Raw genomic sequence first — 12327 nt, 5'->3', positions numbered from 1 at the left:
GAAACTATTACCGCCGTTGTCGTTTCTCACCACTAACATTCCTGAGGGCTTTCCAGAGCTCACTGACTTTACATCAACCTTGTGCTCCTCTCTCCTTGTTCACACTGCTCTTCATAGTTGGCTTATCTCTCCTTGTCTCCTCTTTTTTTTTTCTATTGAACCCTTCAACAAAAAGTTCTGTTATTGCTGTATACTGTATGTAGATTTAAAGCTGCCCTGTTTGATTTTTTTTGGCTCCTTTGAGGCAACTGTAGTCATGTAAGCATCAATTTTCATCATCATGTTTGCTGTGTTAGTTCTCCTTTTACGCTGGAAACCGCTTCCTGCTGTGGCCAACAAATTCAGCCTGACATATTTGGTATCTTTTTGGAAAATATTAGGTCTCCATGAGAATTTCGAAATGCAGTTGTGTGTGTTTGAGAAGTTTGGCTGCACAGCATACATTTGAGATGACTGACCTACCAGTTGGGTTGACGAAGATCAGCCTGTTTTGTTTAAAATGTGCTGTTTAGGTCCATCTTTTTCTACCAAACAGATGATTTACAAAATAACAGTGCTTGGGAGCAACCACAGTTTTTTTACTTTGTTTCTCCCTCTTCCTCTCCCTGTTGAACTCACATCCACTCCACCATTTCATCCATAATAGAAACGTTGGGAGGTATCTGGGCCATGCCTTCTAGAGAGACTCAAACTCTCATCAATTTACATTATAGCTCTCCCTTTCTCCCTCTCTGTCTGTCCCTATCCCCTTTCTGTCTCCCTCTATTTCGTACAAATGTATCTCTATTCCTCTCCAGCTCTATACACACAGTCAAAGACCACTTTCTGCAGCTCTTCTCCAGGGTATATGGTTCTTTAATGAAGACAGTAATAATGAGTATGGATATTTTAAAACTGTCTGTCTGGCCCGTGTGCACTGATGGAAGCTGCAGTGTCTGCATGATGCTGAATTTCAAATAACTAAATTATGATCATTGATTATTCATTCCAAGAACCGCTTAAGATGACAAATATGGCTTCAAAGATAATACAGGAATTAGAAAAATGTCCTTGAGTGTTACATAAAGCAGTGGGGATCTAAGGTACTTTATGAATTTCCAATGAACAATTTAATCCTCTCAGACTGATATATGACTAAATAATTCTGTAAAAACATGAACAACGTATTAATTCAGTAATCTTTCAAAGGTTGACCTCACAAACTGATGCTACAGCTACAGATAATAGCATTTTTTTTGATGCAAGGCCTCAAGTTCAACCAGCAAAATGTACCAGCATTGAAAAACCTTTTTTGATTACAGAAGCCGTCAAAGATGAGGTCAAGATAAAAGAACACATGAGTCAAATTCAAAAGCTCCAGAATCTTTTATTGTAAACTATGAGATGGAGCAGCAGGCAGAAGCTGTAGGAGAGACATGCAGAGCGCAACAGGTCAATTTGATGGAGCTGCTGTTCCTACAAATACTATGTCAAAGACTGATTGTGCATTAGGTGAATTTATGTTTTATATACTTCCTGACCATATGTTTTACATTATATATGGCTGGTGTTTCTGGGCTGCACAGCATATAGGGGTACTGATTGCTACAGCAGAACGGTGGAAAGTGATAGCCGCTGCAGTCCCCTCTCTGTGTGGGTGCTCCGCAAAAAAAAAGAAAAACGTAGCAAGTGATTTAATCCAGCGCTCAGGCTTGAAATAATATTTTTCTTCAAGTAGGTAAAACAGTCTGTCAGTAGAGTGAGATAATTTTACATTTCCAAATCTCTTGAATCATTTTCTTCATGCTAGAGGAGCCGTTTTTACACTTGTTTGAAAGGAAATTTATTAGCGCAAACAAAAGTGCGTTGGAATAAAGTTAATTACGGCGCCAAATTCTCAGAGCTTTAAAGATTTCATTTGTGCTTAAATGACATGTTTAAAATGGACGTTTTCCGCTGTGTGTGTTTGCTCATTGTGGCATTCTTTGGAAAGCACCACTCCTACAAATGAGACCCAGCGGATTTACTTTAGACAGCTACTAGATGGCCTGCAGGTGTTGTAGCTCAGTGGTGTGTGTGTGTGTGTGTGTGTGTGTGTGTGTGTGTGTGTGTGTGTGTGTGTGTGTGTGTGTGTGTGTGTGTGTGTGTGTGCGTGTGTGTGCGCGTGTGTGTGCGCGCATCATGCACTTGTCCTATCGAGTGTGTATTCCTCCCGTAGCCAATCGGTTTGCTACTCTTGAGCGTGCGTGCTCCCCTGCCGCGCGTCTGACAGCGTGTGTACATTAAAAGAGGGTGGGGGGTGGTGGGTGGGGGGAGCACTCAGAGCCCCTGTGTGTGTGTGTGTGTGTGATTACACTATGTATACCATGAGATTAGTGCAGACAGCTTTATGCGCAGGGCCCGCCATAAATCTCCCTCGCCACAGAACCGAATACTGCCATCGTTTATTATTCCCTAATAGATCGGTCCTTTGCTGTCTCTCCTTGGCTTCCCGCTCACACCAGGTTGTGGTTAGCTCAAGGACAAAACCCCCCACAGAGGATGGAGGGGGTCAAAGTTGATGTGGAGTTTTGAGTAAATCCGCCACGCTGATTTCATTTTAGTTCATTCTGTGCTCTCTGCCCACTTCGATGTCCTTCCCTCTCCATTTTTTCTATCTTTTTTTTTGTGTGTATTTTTTTCCCACATTATTCTGTTGCAATCTGTCTAGCTTCTTGCTCTCTCTTTGCCCTTATGTGTTTGTTGTGATGCTTTATCGCTTTGAATCCCACCTCTCTCTTTTGTCTCTAGCCTCATTATCTCCCATCTCTTTTTTTGGGGGGATTTTTCTACTCGGTGCTCACAATCGTCTGCCCTCCCTCACCCTGCCGTCTCTTCATATTCTCATGTTCACACAGACATACACTGGCAAACACACTAGCACGCACACACACACACACACACACACACACACACATCCCCCCGCCGGCTGCACCTGTGCGCCCGGCTTTGGTCCGGACACGGCTCAGGTTGCTGCTGTGGAATCTGGGAAATGTTCGAGCCGTGCGATACGCCGCCCAGAGCAGGTACAGCAGACAACATGAAGATGGACAAGAGAAAAAGACAGAAACACACACACACACACACACACACACACACACACACACACACACACACACACACACACATGAAGCTGGCAGAGAAAGCACACACAGCGTCCACGGTGCTGGCTTTTAAATCTCTTTTTTTGTATCTTTTTAAATTCTATTTTTAACTGAATATTGATAACAAACCAGCTCTAAAATTTCAAAAGTGTATATGTAACAACTGCATTGACTGAATGGGAGAGAGAGTGGGGAAGGGGGGGGAGCAGGAGGTGTAAGAGGTCGGGGGGAGGTCAGGGAGACTGACACTTGAGTCTTCTCAGCACAGCTCGGGGGTCGCAGCGGGGCGACGCTTGGGTTGAGAAAATGATGTTTCTGCCCTCATAAAAGAGCTGCGGAGAAGAAAAGAGAGGAAAGTTTCCCCCTCCCCCTCCATCCATCTTTTCTTCCTCCTCCTCCTCCTCTTTCTCCTCTTCCCCCCCTCGGTGTCACCTCTGGCCCCCTCCAACCCCCCACGCCATGTTTCAAAGTGTGGCCACATGAATGGCTCTATTGTTAACGGCTGAGAAAAAGGAAGGGGAGAGAGGGAGGGAGTGGACAGCCAAAAAGAGATGAGGGAGAGTGAGAGAGGATAGGAGAGAGGGGAAAAAAGGAGAAAGAGAGTGTCTCACACAGCAAAAAGTGGCCAAAAGAAAAGGTTTACATTTTTCGGGGGGCTTTTCTGCCTTTAATGTACTAGGTGAGAGAGAGAGGGGAAAAGACACGCAGGTCAGACTCGAACCCTAGACCTCCGCGTCGAGGCATAAACCTCTACGCATATGTCCGCCTGCTCTACCCACTGAGCCAACCTGGCCACACACCAAAAGAAAAGGTTAAAGGGAAAACGTAATGTTGCTCAGAGCTGTGGCTGAATGGGATGATTTATTTAGATGCGGGCACAGGCGAACTCTATAAAGTTGTTTATAAGTTCACCTCACTTCCCTTTACTTCCTCTCTTCTGCACTTCTCCACTGCAAGTGTGTTTCACAACATCACAGCATGTCTGACTCTGAGATTCACAAGGCTCATAAGGTGAATTTAATGCGTCCATTTCAGAAAAAAAAACAACTGCATGTGAGTGACTGTATATCAGCGTACTTGCTGTTTGAATGGACTCCAGGTTTGTTGACACTGAGGTTGTCACACAGAGGAGAGGAAAAGTGTGAATTCTGAGATAAATGCATGCTATTTTTTCTTGCTCTACCACATGATTATATTGCTACAAGGTGTCCCTACCCGATCCTGTTTACAGTGCACACACACATACACACACACACACACACACACACACACACTATAATTCACTCACACACTAGGTGTGTGAGGTTAACCTGGGTTAACTCAGGAAATCTGACACCGTGAACATGGTGCCTATCAGGAAATTGAGTCCTGCCGCAGATAGTATGTGCTGGAATTCACTGTTAGTTTTCTTCTTTCTCTCATCATCCTTCTCATTTCTCTTTTTTTCTCCTTTTCTTTCACATGATATTTTGAGGTCTTTTCCTTCTGTGGAGTGTTTTGTCTCAGTTTCCTTTCTGCTTGTTCACCACATTTCTTTGTTGCTACATACCTTGCCTGACATGTTCAATATTTTTTTCCACTCCACTCCCTCTGTCTCACTTCACTGATTTCTCCCCTTTCTTTCTTTCTTTTTTTTTTTTTTGAGCACTGCACCTGCCCAATGGCATTTTACCTTAACACTCATCCCATCCTCTGTGTGTGTGTGTGTGTGTGTGTGTGTTTTGTGTTTGCTTTGCTATTCTGCAATGCAGCTCGACTGTGACTCAGGGTACCATCAGATACACTGAATGCGTCATGCAGGAAGCAAAAGAGGTGTTTGTTTTTATGAGTGTGTGTGTGTGTTTCACGGTTCATGTTCAGGGAAAATCTAAAACCTGTGTGTTTGGATGTGGGTGGATGTGTATGGGCAAACCTTTTGTGTGTGTGTGTGTGTGTGTGTGTGTGTGTGTGTGTGTGTGTGTGTGTGTGTGTGTGTGGGGAATAGATTTTTCTGTTTAGGCTTTGCTGCAGACGCCTCAGGAACCACCTCCATGTTTACAGTGTATACTCTATAAATGGTGTGAGTGCATGTGCTCGCCTGTCTGAAGCCGACAGGAAGGTGAAGTGTGTGTTTGTGTGTGTGTGTGTGTGTGTGTGTGTGTGTGTGTGTGTGTGTGTGTGAGTGAAGCTGAGAGCCTACCTCTCCAGTCTAAGTATTGGCTGATAACCCCGAGTGACCTGGGTAATGAGAAGTGGAACAGTAGCTTCCCAGCAGGCCTCTGGGCCCGCCTCAGCTAAAGCTCCTCTGCCATTCAGTCTGCTTTCTCAGTTTCCCCTCCAGTGTACGCCGGCAGCCAAACACACCAACAGATAAAGCTTACATCTCAATTTACAGCGGGTTTAAGGCTGCTAGATCGCAGTGCTAAAAGGTGGATGTATAGCCTGTAGAGACGGGGAGGCTGTGGTCAGAAAGATGCAACAAAGGAGACTCAAAAAAGCCATCTGCCTCTTCCTATTGAAGCTCTAATAATGTGTCCTGTATAACCTGATATTGTTCTTTATCATATAACGTTGCTTTTAGAAAACAAGTACAGTGTTGTCTGTGGTCTGTGTCCAAATACCTGTAAAAACTTCAGTTCAGTTTACTTCTCATGGTTAGTGCTACACAGCCCGTGCAAACAGTTTTATGTCTTTTGTGGCTCTGGAGGGAGTTTTCTAAAATAACCCAGCTGATGTCATCCGCTATCTCAGTTTTGGCTTGGAGTCCTCAATATTTTGAATGGAAAGTCTGTGTTAAAACTGGGGCAGTGGAGTTTTACAGATGTGGGCATTTAGCAGGCAGTGAGGGTCTAACAAAATGCTTTAAAGTTGCATTATAGGAAATGTAGGATGAAGTGTTTTTGGAGCCTATAACCCACACCAGGAAAGTCCAGATATCTCAGCCTCTTTTGCTTCAATTCTGACTGTTATGTAGAAAAAATCTCTTGCAAGTCCCTTAACTTTATGGAAGTGCAATATTACATATCTGGAGTACCCATTAAATTAGCAAAAGGCCCCTTTCGTTACTACCTACTATTGTAAATTGTTGATTAGCATGCATTTGTGTCAGCTTTTCAGGGAAAGCCTGAAAGAAAATACTTCCTGATTTGGTTTATTTGGACAAATCAAAGTGTAATTTGTTGCTAATGTGACGTTAGAAGGATTTATTTAGGCTTTCTAACTTTCTACGGTTACGCAACATAATTGTCTGTGTTCCTGCTTTGTGATCTTGCAGTGTTTATTTTTTAATGGTCAAACAGTTGTCTGACAGCAGAACAGAGAGAATAACTAAGCAGGTTTGAGTGCTGTGACTCCCAAGTGTTTTGTGTGGATTTGTTGGAAACAGAAGCAGCGTCTGAGTCAGAGGTAACAGAAAACGGGCTTCTTAACATTACAGGCATTTGCTTCCTCCCACTTAAGCATCAAAGTGTCACTTAACATTCTGTGAGAATGCTAAAAGTTTGAGAAAATCCAGCAAATCTCCTCCTCCTTTTTTTATTTTTTACTACTATAAACACTTTTCTTTCTTTCTGCCAGCCGTGACATTTATATTAACCTGAGATAAAGCCACTGTGAGTGTGCATAGGCTACTTTCTGTTTCCCCACTGTTAACCATGCATGCTCTCATGGAGCGTTAAAGTCATCCTAGGCTTCAGGAGCTAAGTTGACAACTCAAAGTAGTTGGCCTTATCAGTCAGAGATGGCCCTGTGCTGAGAGGGAGATGACAGAGTTTGAGTCTTTGATTGAGTTTATGCCCCTCTGACTGCTGTGTTTCATGTTCTCGGCTCTGGAAAGACCTCTGAAAGCTGTGCAGCCACAGTGAGCTCACCAGCCCTCCAGACTGCAAAAAATAAAAAATAAAACTTTTCATGTTGGCTTCTCACTGGGTTGGGACCAATTTGGGTTTTTGCTGATATGCCGAATTCATTTCAATTCTCATGTGAAATATTTCCTCAAAACCTGCTGCAGTGTTTACCGTAGGAAAGCCATTTAACAACATTAAGACCATGTTACATCAAAGCTGTTGAAAGCCATGGTTAAATTCTAATGATGTTAATTATTATAATCTTTTTGTTGAATTTATTCAAACTGTTGCATTAGCATCGCTTCAGGCTGCAGGTTTCCCGCAGATAACAGGTGTCAAATCGTCAGTTAGGCTATAAACAAACTGACTGCACATCATTCATATCAGGTACGTGGATGACCGACATCAAAACAGCTAATTAGCAAACTAATTAACTGTACGTACCTGAGGTTTGGCATTGGCAGCTTTGTTCTGCTGATCTGCGGTGATAAATGTCTGCCTGTTTCTTCCTCTGTGGACATGCTTTCAGTTCTCTCTCTCAAATGTAAGCGCTGAAAAAAAGAAAATGTGTTCTGCCAGAAAGAAAAAAGTAAAAAAGTTTGTGTTGCTGTTTTGTTGTTTACGATAATTCACTTTCATTTCCCGTGCAATATATTGCAAGTCCCATGCACATATTGCAAGTCTTTTTTGTCAAAGTTGTGTTTTGAATTCTGTGTAATTCAGTTCAATTTTATTTACAGTTTTTTCCAACTGCTTACACACAAAATCTTTTCATGTCACACGATTTTTGAAACCTCTCACTCAAAGTGCAAAACTACACAGCAAATCTCCAAAACCGTAAGCTATTTCTCAGCCTTTCACCCAGCTTTCAATTGCATAAAACACTTTTTTCAAAACATTACACACAATTCTCTACCTAAAACACAAAAATCTAACAAGAAGTGACTTGCTATCCATTTCTAAACACAACCAATCAAAATGCTACACTTATTTACCAGGGCACACACACACTCCTCACATTTGCAAACACATTATGTCATAACTGAACACTAACCAATCATTGTTTTAGTATAGGCCTATACAAAGGTCAAAGGTCAGATTACCTGTTTGGAACAATGGATTCCAACAATAGACAGAGATAAGAGGAGGAGGGAGAGACAGGGGATAACAACGAGGAGGAGGAGGAGGGAAGAAGAGGAAGAAGGAGAGCCATGATGAGATCAGGGAGAGAAGCCCATCTTGAGTAGCTTTATAGTGGCATCCATACTGCATGCAACTATCTAATGACTATTTCAGCATTACAAATCAATCAGACTTTTTTTGCACAAAGTGCATACAATTCTGTCCCCCCCGCCCTGACACACAAGCAGGCACAAACACTCACAACACACACACGTACACATTCGTGTACACACACACACACACACACACACACACACACATTCTTTATTCTAAAAATGATATATTTGGTTTACATATGTTTATACTTTTGTGCTCTTGTTTCATGCTACTGTAAACAACACTGTGCTACTATTACTAACGTGATGTTTCGCCCAATCAATATTTTCTGTTTTACTGTAACATTACATTGTTGTTTCTTTTCAACCCAATAGTCACAATAAAGATAATAACTATGACTAGAAATAGTAGTTGTAGTAGTTCATGGCGTAGCAGGGCACTGCAGGGCGAAGCACGGCATAGCAGGGTGTGGAGCAGGACCATGGCGACAGCTGCAACCATGATTTAGGGGCCACCCTAATCCAAGGAAAACTGCCGGGTAATCTCAAGTAAACTCCAGGCTTTTATGTGAATGGCTATATTAATACCGTTCCTCCACTTGTGAGTGCCTGAAATGTGCTTTTGCATACATTCCAACTATTTCGGAGATATTTTTGTGTGACCAAAATCTTTTTGAGACTACACATGTGCTTAACTGAAGGTTATTTCTGTTGAGTAGTTGTGGTAGGTAGGACAGAAGCATAAATGAATGCTTTTCTAATATCTGAATCCTCTTTGGTTTTGGATTGGTGGTTATTTTCCCTATGTGGATCGTGAACTGGTGGTTATATTTTCTCCACCACCTTATGGGGTCAACAGGGGATTGCGTGAAATTGGGCGTTTAAAAAAAAGAAAGAAAAGATTAGTGCACTTGAATGCACAGCAGGTTCCTCTGTAAAAGCACCTGTTCCCAGTGAAGGAGAGCAAATAAGAAAGAAGTAGGAGAATTAAGAGAGGTAAAGGACCCATCTGTTGCTCATTCAGCAGCAAGGACAGCTGGCTCTGAACTGGGGTATATTGCAGCAAGCAAAATACTTTAATTAATCATTCTTTGTCTCCTTTCTTTCTTTCTATTTTCTTCTCTCTTCCTCCAGGTTCAGGGACGATAAGGGCTACGTTCTGTACCCTCAGATCGGGGACCGGCTGGACCTCATCTGCCCTCCGCTGGACACCGCCAGGTCCACGCCAGAGTACGAGTATTACAAGCTCTACCTGGTGTCGCTACGGGAACAGGCGGACCGCTGCGAGGTGAGCGGCCCCCCCAACATCGTGCTGACCTGCGACGAGCCCACCCGCGAACGCCGCTTCACCATCAAATTCCAGGAGTTCTCGCCCAACCTCTGGGGCCACGAGTTCAAGAGCATGCACGACTACTACATCATCGGTGAGTCCAGGAAGAAGAAAACTGGAGATTAGGGGATGGTGTGTGTGTGTGTGTGTGTGTGTGTGTGTGTGTGTGTGTGTGTGTGTGTGTGTGTGTGTGTGGTTGTGTATGTTTATGGCCGTGTGTGTTTATTTCAGTGAGGGGGGGGGTTGTTATGATTGCATGGCTGATTTCTGATTGTGCCTGAATGTGTTTGTTTATTCCAGTGATGACGGTGATGATTGGGTGGGTGTGTTTAGGGTAATTAGGTTTGAGAATTGTGTGTGTGTGTGTGAGATCCAGTCCATGGGTGGATACAGTACAGGACTTACACTGCAAAAAAGGACCAGATGTTGTGACCTGTTGTTTTTAGGATATTTCAGGGTATTGTTTTTTACAAATCAAACCTCACTGTAACTGTAGGCTATGACTAACTTCAATTCATTTGACTAGGTTCACCTTGGTGATATAAAAACAGACTTTTTTTTTTTATCAAAAGAAAAAAATACTTTTTATTCTCTTCATTTTTTGCAGTGTGTCCCTGGATTTGTCCTTCTTTGCCACTTGTGTGGGATTCTGTGTTTAGTGAAGTATGGCTAAATTTGTGCTAGTGTTGTTTCTAAGAGTGTGTGTTTGTGTGTGTGTGTGTGTGTGTGTGTGTGTGTGTGTGCGTGCATGTGTGTGTGCACGTGTGCATGTGTGCGTGCACGCATGTGCACGTGCACGTGCACGTGTGTGATGTCATTGCCTTTGTCCTGCCGGGCTGCTGTGCTGGCCTTCAGTCTCTTTATTGTTAGTACCAGGCTTGCGGTGACAGCAAATGGCAAAGCACGGTTTGTTTTGGTTTATTCAGAAGGTTTGTTTGGAATTACACTGTGTGAAGACCTGATGAGGTCATCAAGGCAAGCCAGGCCAAGTTTGTATCGGACGGAACAATCTGCAAGGAAAGGTCACCTCAACCGATACCTGTGGGATGTTTTTAAATACAGACCAAGAACCAAGAGAAAGTCAGCGCTCACAATTGGAGCGATGCAGGCAAACACACACACACACACACACACACACACACACACACACACACACACACACACACACACACACACGTGTTTGTTTACACACACACTTTTGCACACCCACAAGTTTCCAAAACAAACACTGTAAAAACACCCCAGGAGTGTGAGAGTGAGAAAGATAGATAAAGAGAGAGAGAGAGAGAGACCCTGTTTGATTCCCATAGCTCTCCTCCCACGCACCTGCAAGCTCTATTCACTCAGGTGTGCAAATGCTCTTTTCACTTCTTTTCATCTGTGGGTAGAAAAAATAAAAAGAACAACTCTAAAAACGATGGAACGAGTAGAGCCAGGAGGAGCAGGAAGCTGGGACAGAGATGGAGAGACAGACCGAGATGGAGAGACGGAAAGAGACAAAGAGAATATAAGATCTCTCGAAGTCTGTGAAGTCCCTCATGCCTCATTGTGTTCTATATTTGTTTGTCGGTTTCAGGTGCGCTCAGGTTTTTTTTTCCACTATCAGTCCTCATACTCGGTGTGTTTATGAAAAGAGGTAAGGCACTGGGCATATTTCTCCTGCATCATTATCAACTTACAAGTATTTCTCTTAGATTAGATACGCGGAGGAGAGAAAGAGTGAGTGTGTGTGTGTGTGTGTGTGTGTGTGTGTGCTGCTTGTGCACGCAAGGAACCAATGATACAGGAATTTTGGCATGATAAGTATGGAGGAAAATGCAACCTGATACCTGCCAAAAGCTGATTCAATGACTGACAGATGTTGAACAGCCACATCAAATATGGCTGCAAGAAACACAGGACCCAGTGTGGTGTACCATAGCATGCATCTTAGCATGCATCTTTCCCTACAGTACATTTAATGACATTGGTCTACCATTAAATACACTCTGTGGATAATACTTCACAAAACTTCTCACTTTTATCGACTTGCAGCAGTGTTGCACTGTCCACGTCTCTTCTTACGTTGAAGTTCTAAATATTTGAGATTGAACAACTCAAAATTCTAGAGAGATAAATACACGAGTGGTTGCCTAGAAGTGCAGAAATCGCCAGTAGACATCCATAATTTAGAAATACGGTATACTGTGTCATCCAGAGATTGTGTTAGTATTGTCGTGGGGTCCTCTGTTGAAATCGGTTGCATTAAATCTTTTGACCGTTAATCCGCAACATACCGGTTATGCACTATCAACACAGAATCAGTTGCTTTGTTCTGCTTTCAGCAAGATATTCAAAGTAACACAGCTGACAGCTCATCGAGCACAAAGCCAGCGCACACTGCAGAATTTAGTAAACAAGTTTTTTTTTTTTTTTTTTTCTTCAATATCTCTCTTAAACTGGAATTTTATTACATTGCAGTAAAGAAAATAACAGTCATAAAACCCTTTCACAGGCACGGAAATATGCAAGCAAAGAGCCAAATGCTTCCCAAAGTCTCTTTTCTATTTTGCACACCTTTTGTCTCTTCTGTACTCCCACACGGCAACTGGAGTGTCGAGAGATAGAAACGCCTTTATCTCCACACACAGACCAGACTGATCGATTGACAGCTCCAGCCCAATCAATGACGGCTGCAACGCAAGGTCACACACACACACACACACACACACACACACACACACACACACACACACACACACACACATACAAGTGCCGTCACACATTTGAAGAGGGAGCGAGTCTGACAGGTGAGGAGACAGGGGAGTAGCTGA

General features: G+C 43.0%; 1 protein-coding gene across 1 annotated transcript in view; it reads left to right on the top strand.

Annotated features, from left to right (window-relative positions):
* The window catches only part of efnb3b (ephrin-B3b), a 76279-nt gene that overhangs the window by 31240 nt on the left and 32712 nt on the right, over positions 1 to 12327 (top strand). Inside the window, exon 2 of the mRNA XM_028564441.1 lies at positions 9319 to 9608. Coding sequence (XP_028420242.1) covers positions 9319 to 9608 — 290 coding nt within the window. The remainder of the gene's footprint in view (positions 1 to 9318; positions 9609 to 12327) is intronic.

This window comes from Perca flavescens, chromosome 19, assembly GCF_004354835.1.
Source record: "Perca flavescens isolate YP-PL-M2 chromosome 19, PFLA_1.0, whole genome shotgun sequence".
NCBI classification, from domain to species: domain Eukaryota; kingdom Metazoa; phylum Chordata; class Actinopteri; order Perciformes; family Percidae; genus Perca; species Perca flavescens.
The sequence above is the reverse complement of the archived record's forward strand: the minus strand, read 5'-3'. Positions and strand labels throughout refer to the sequence as shown.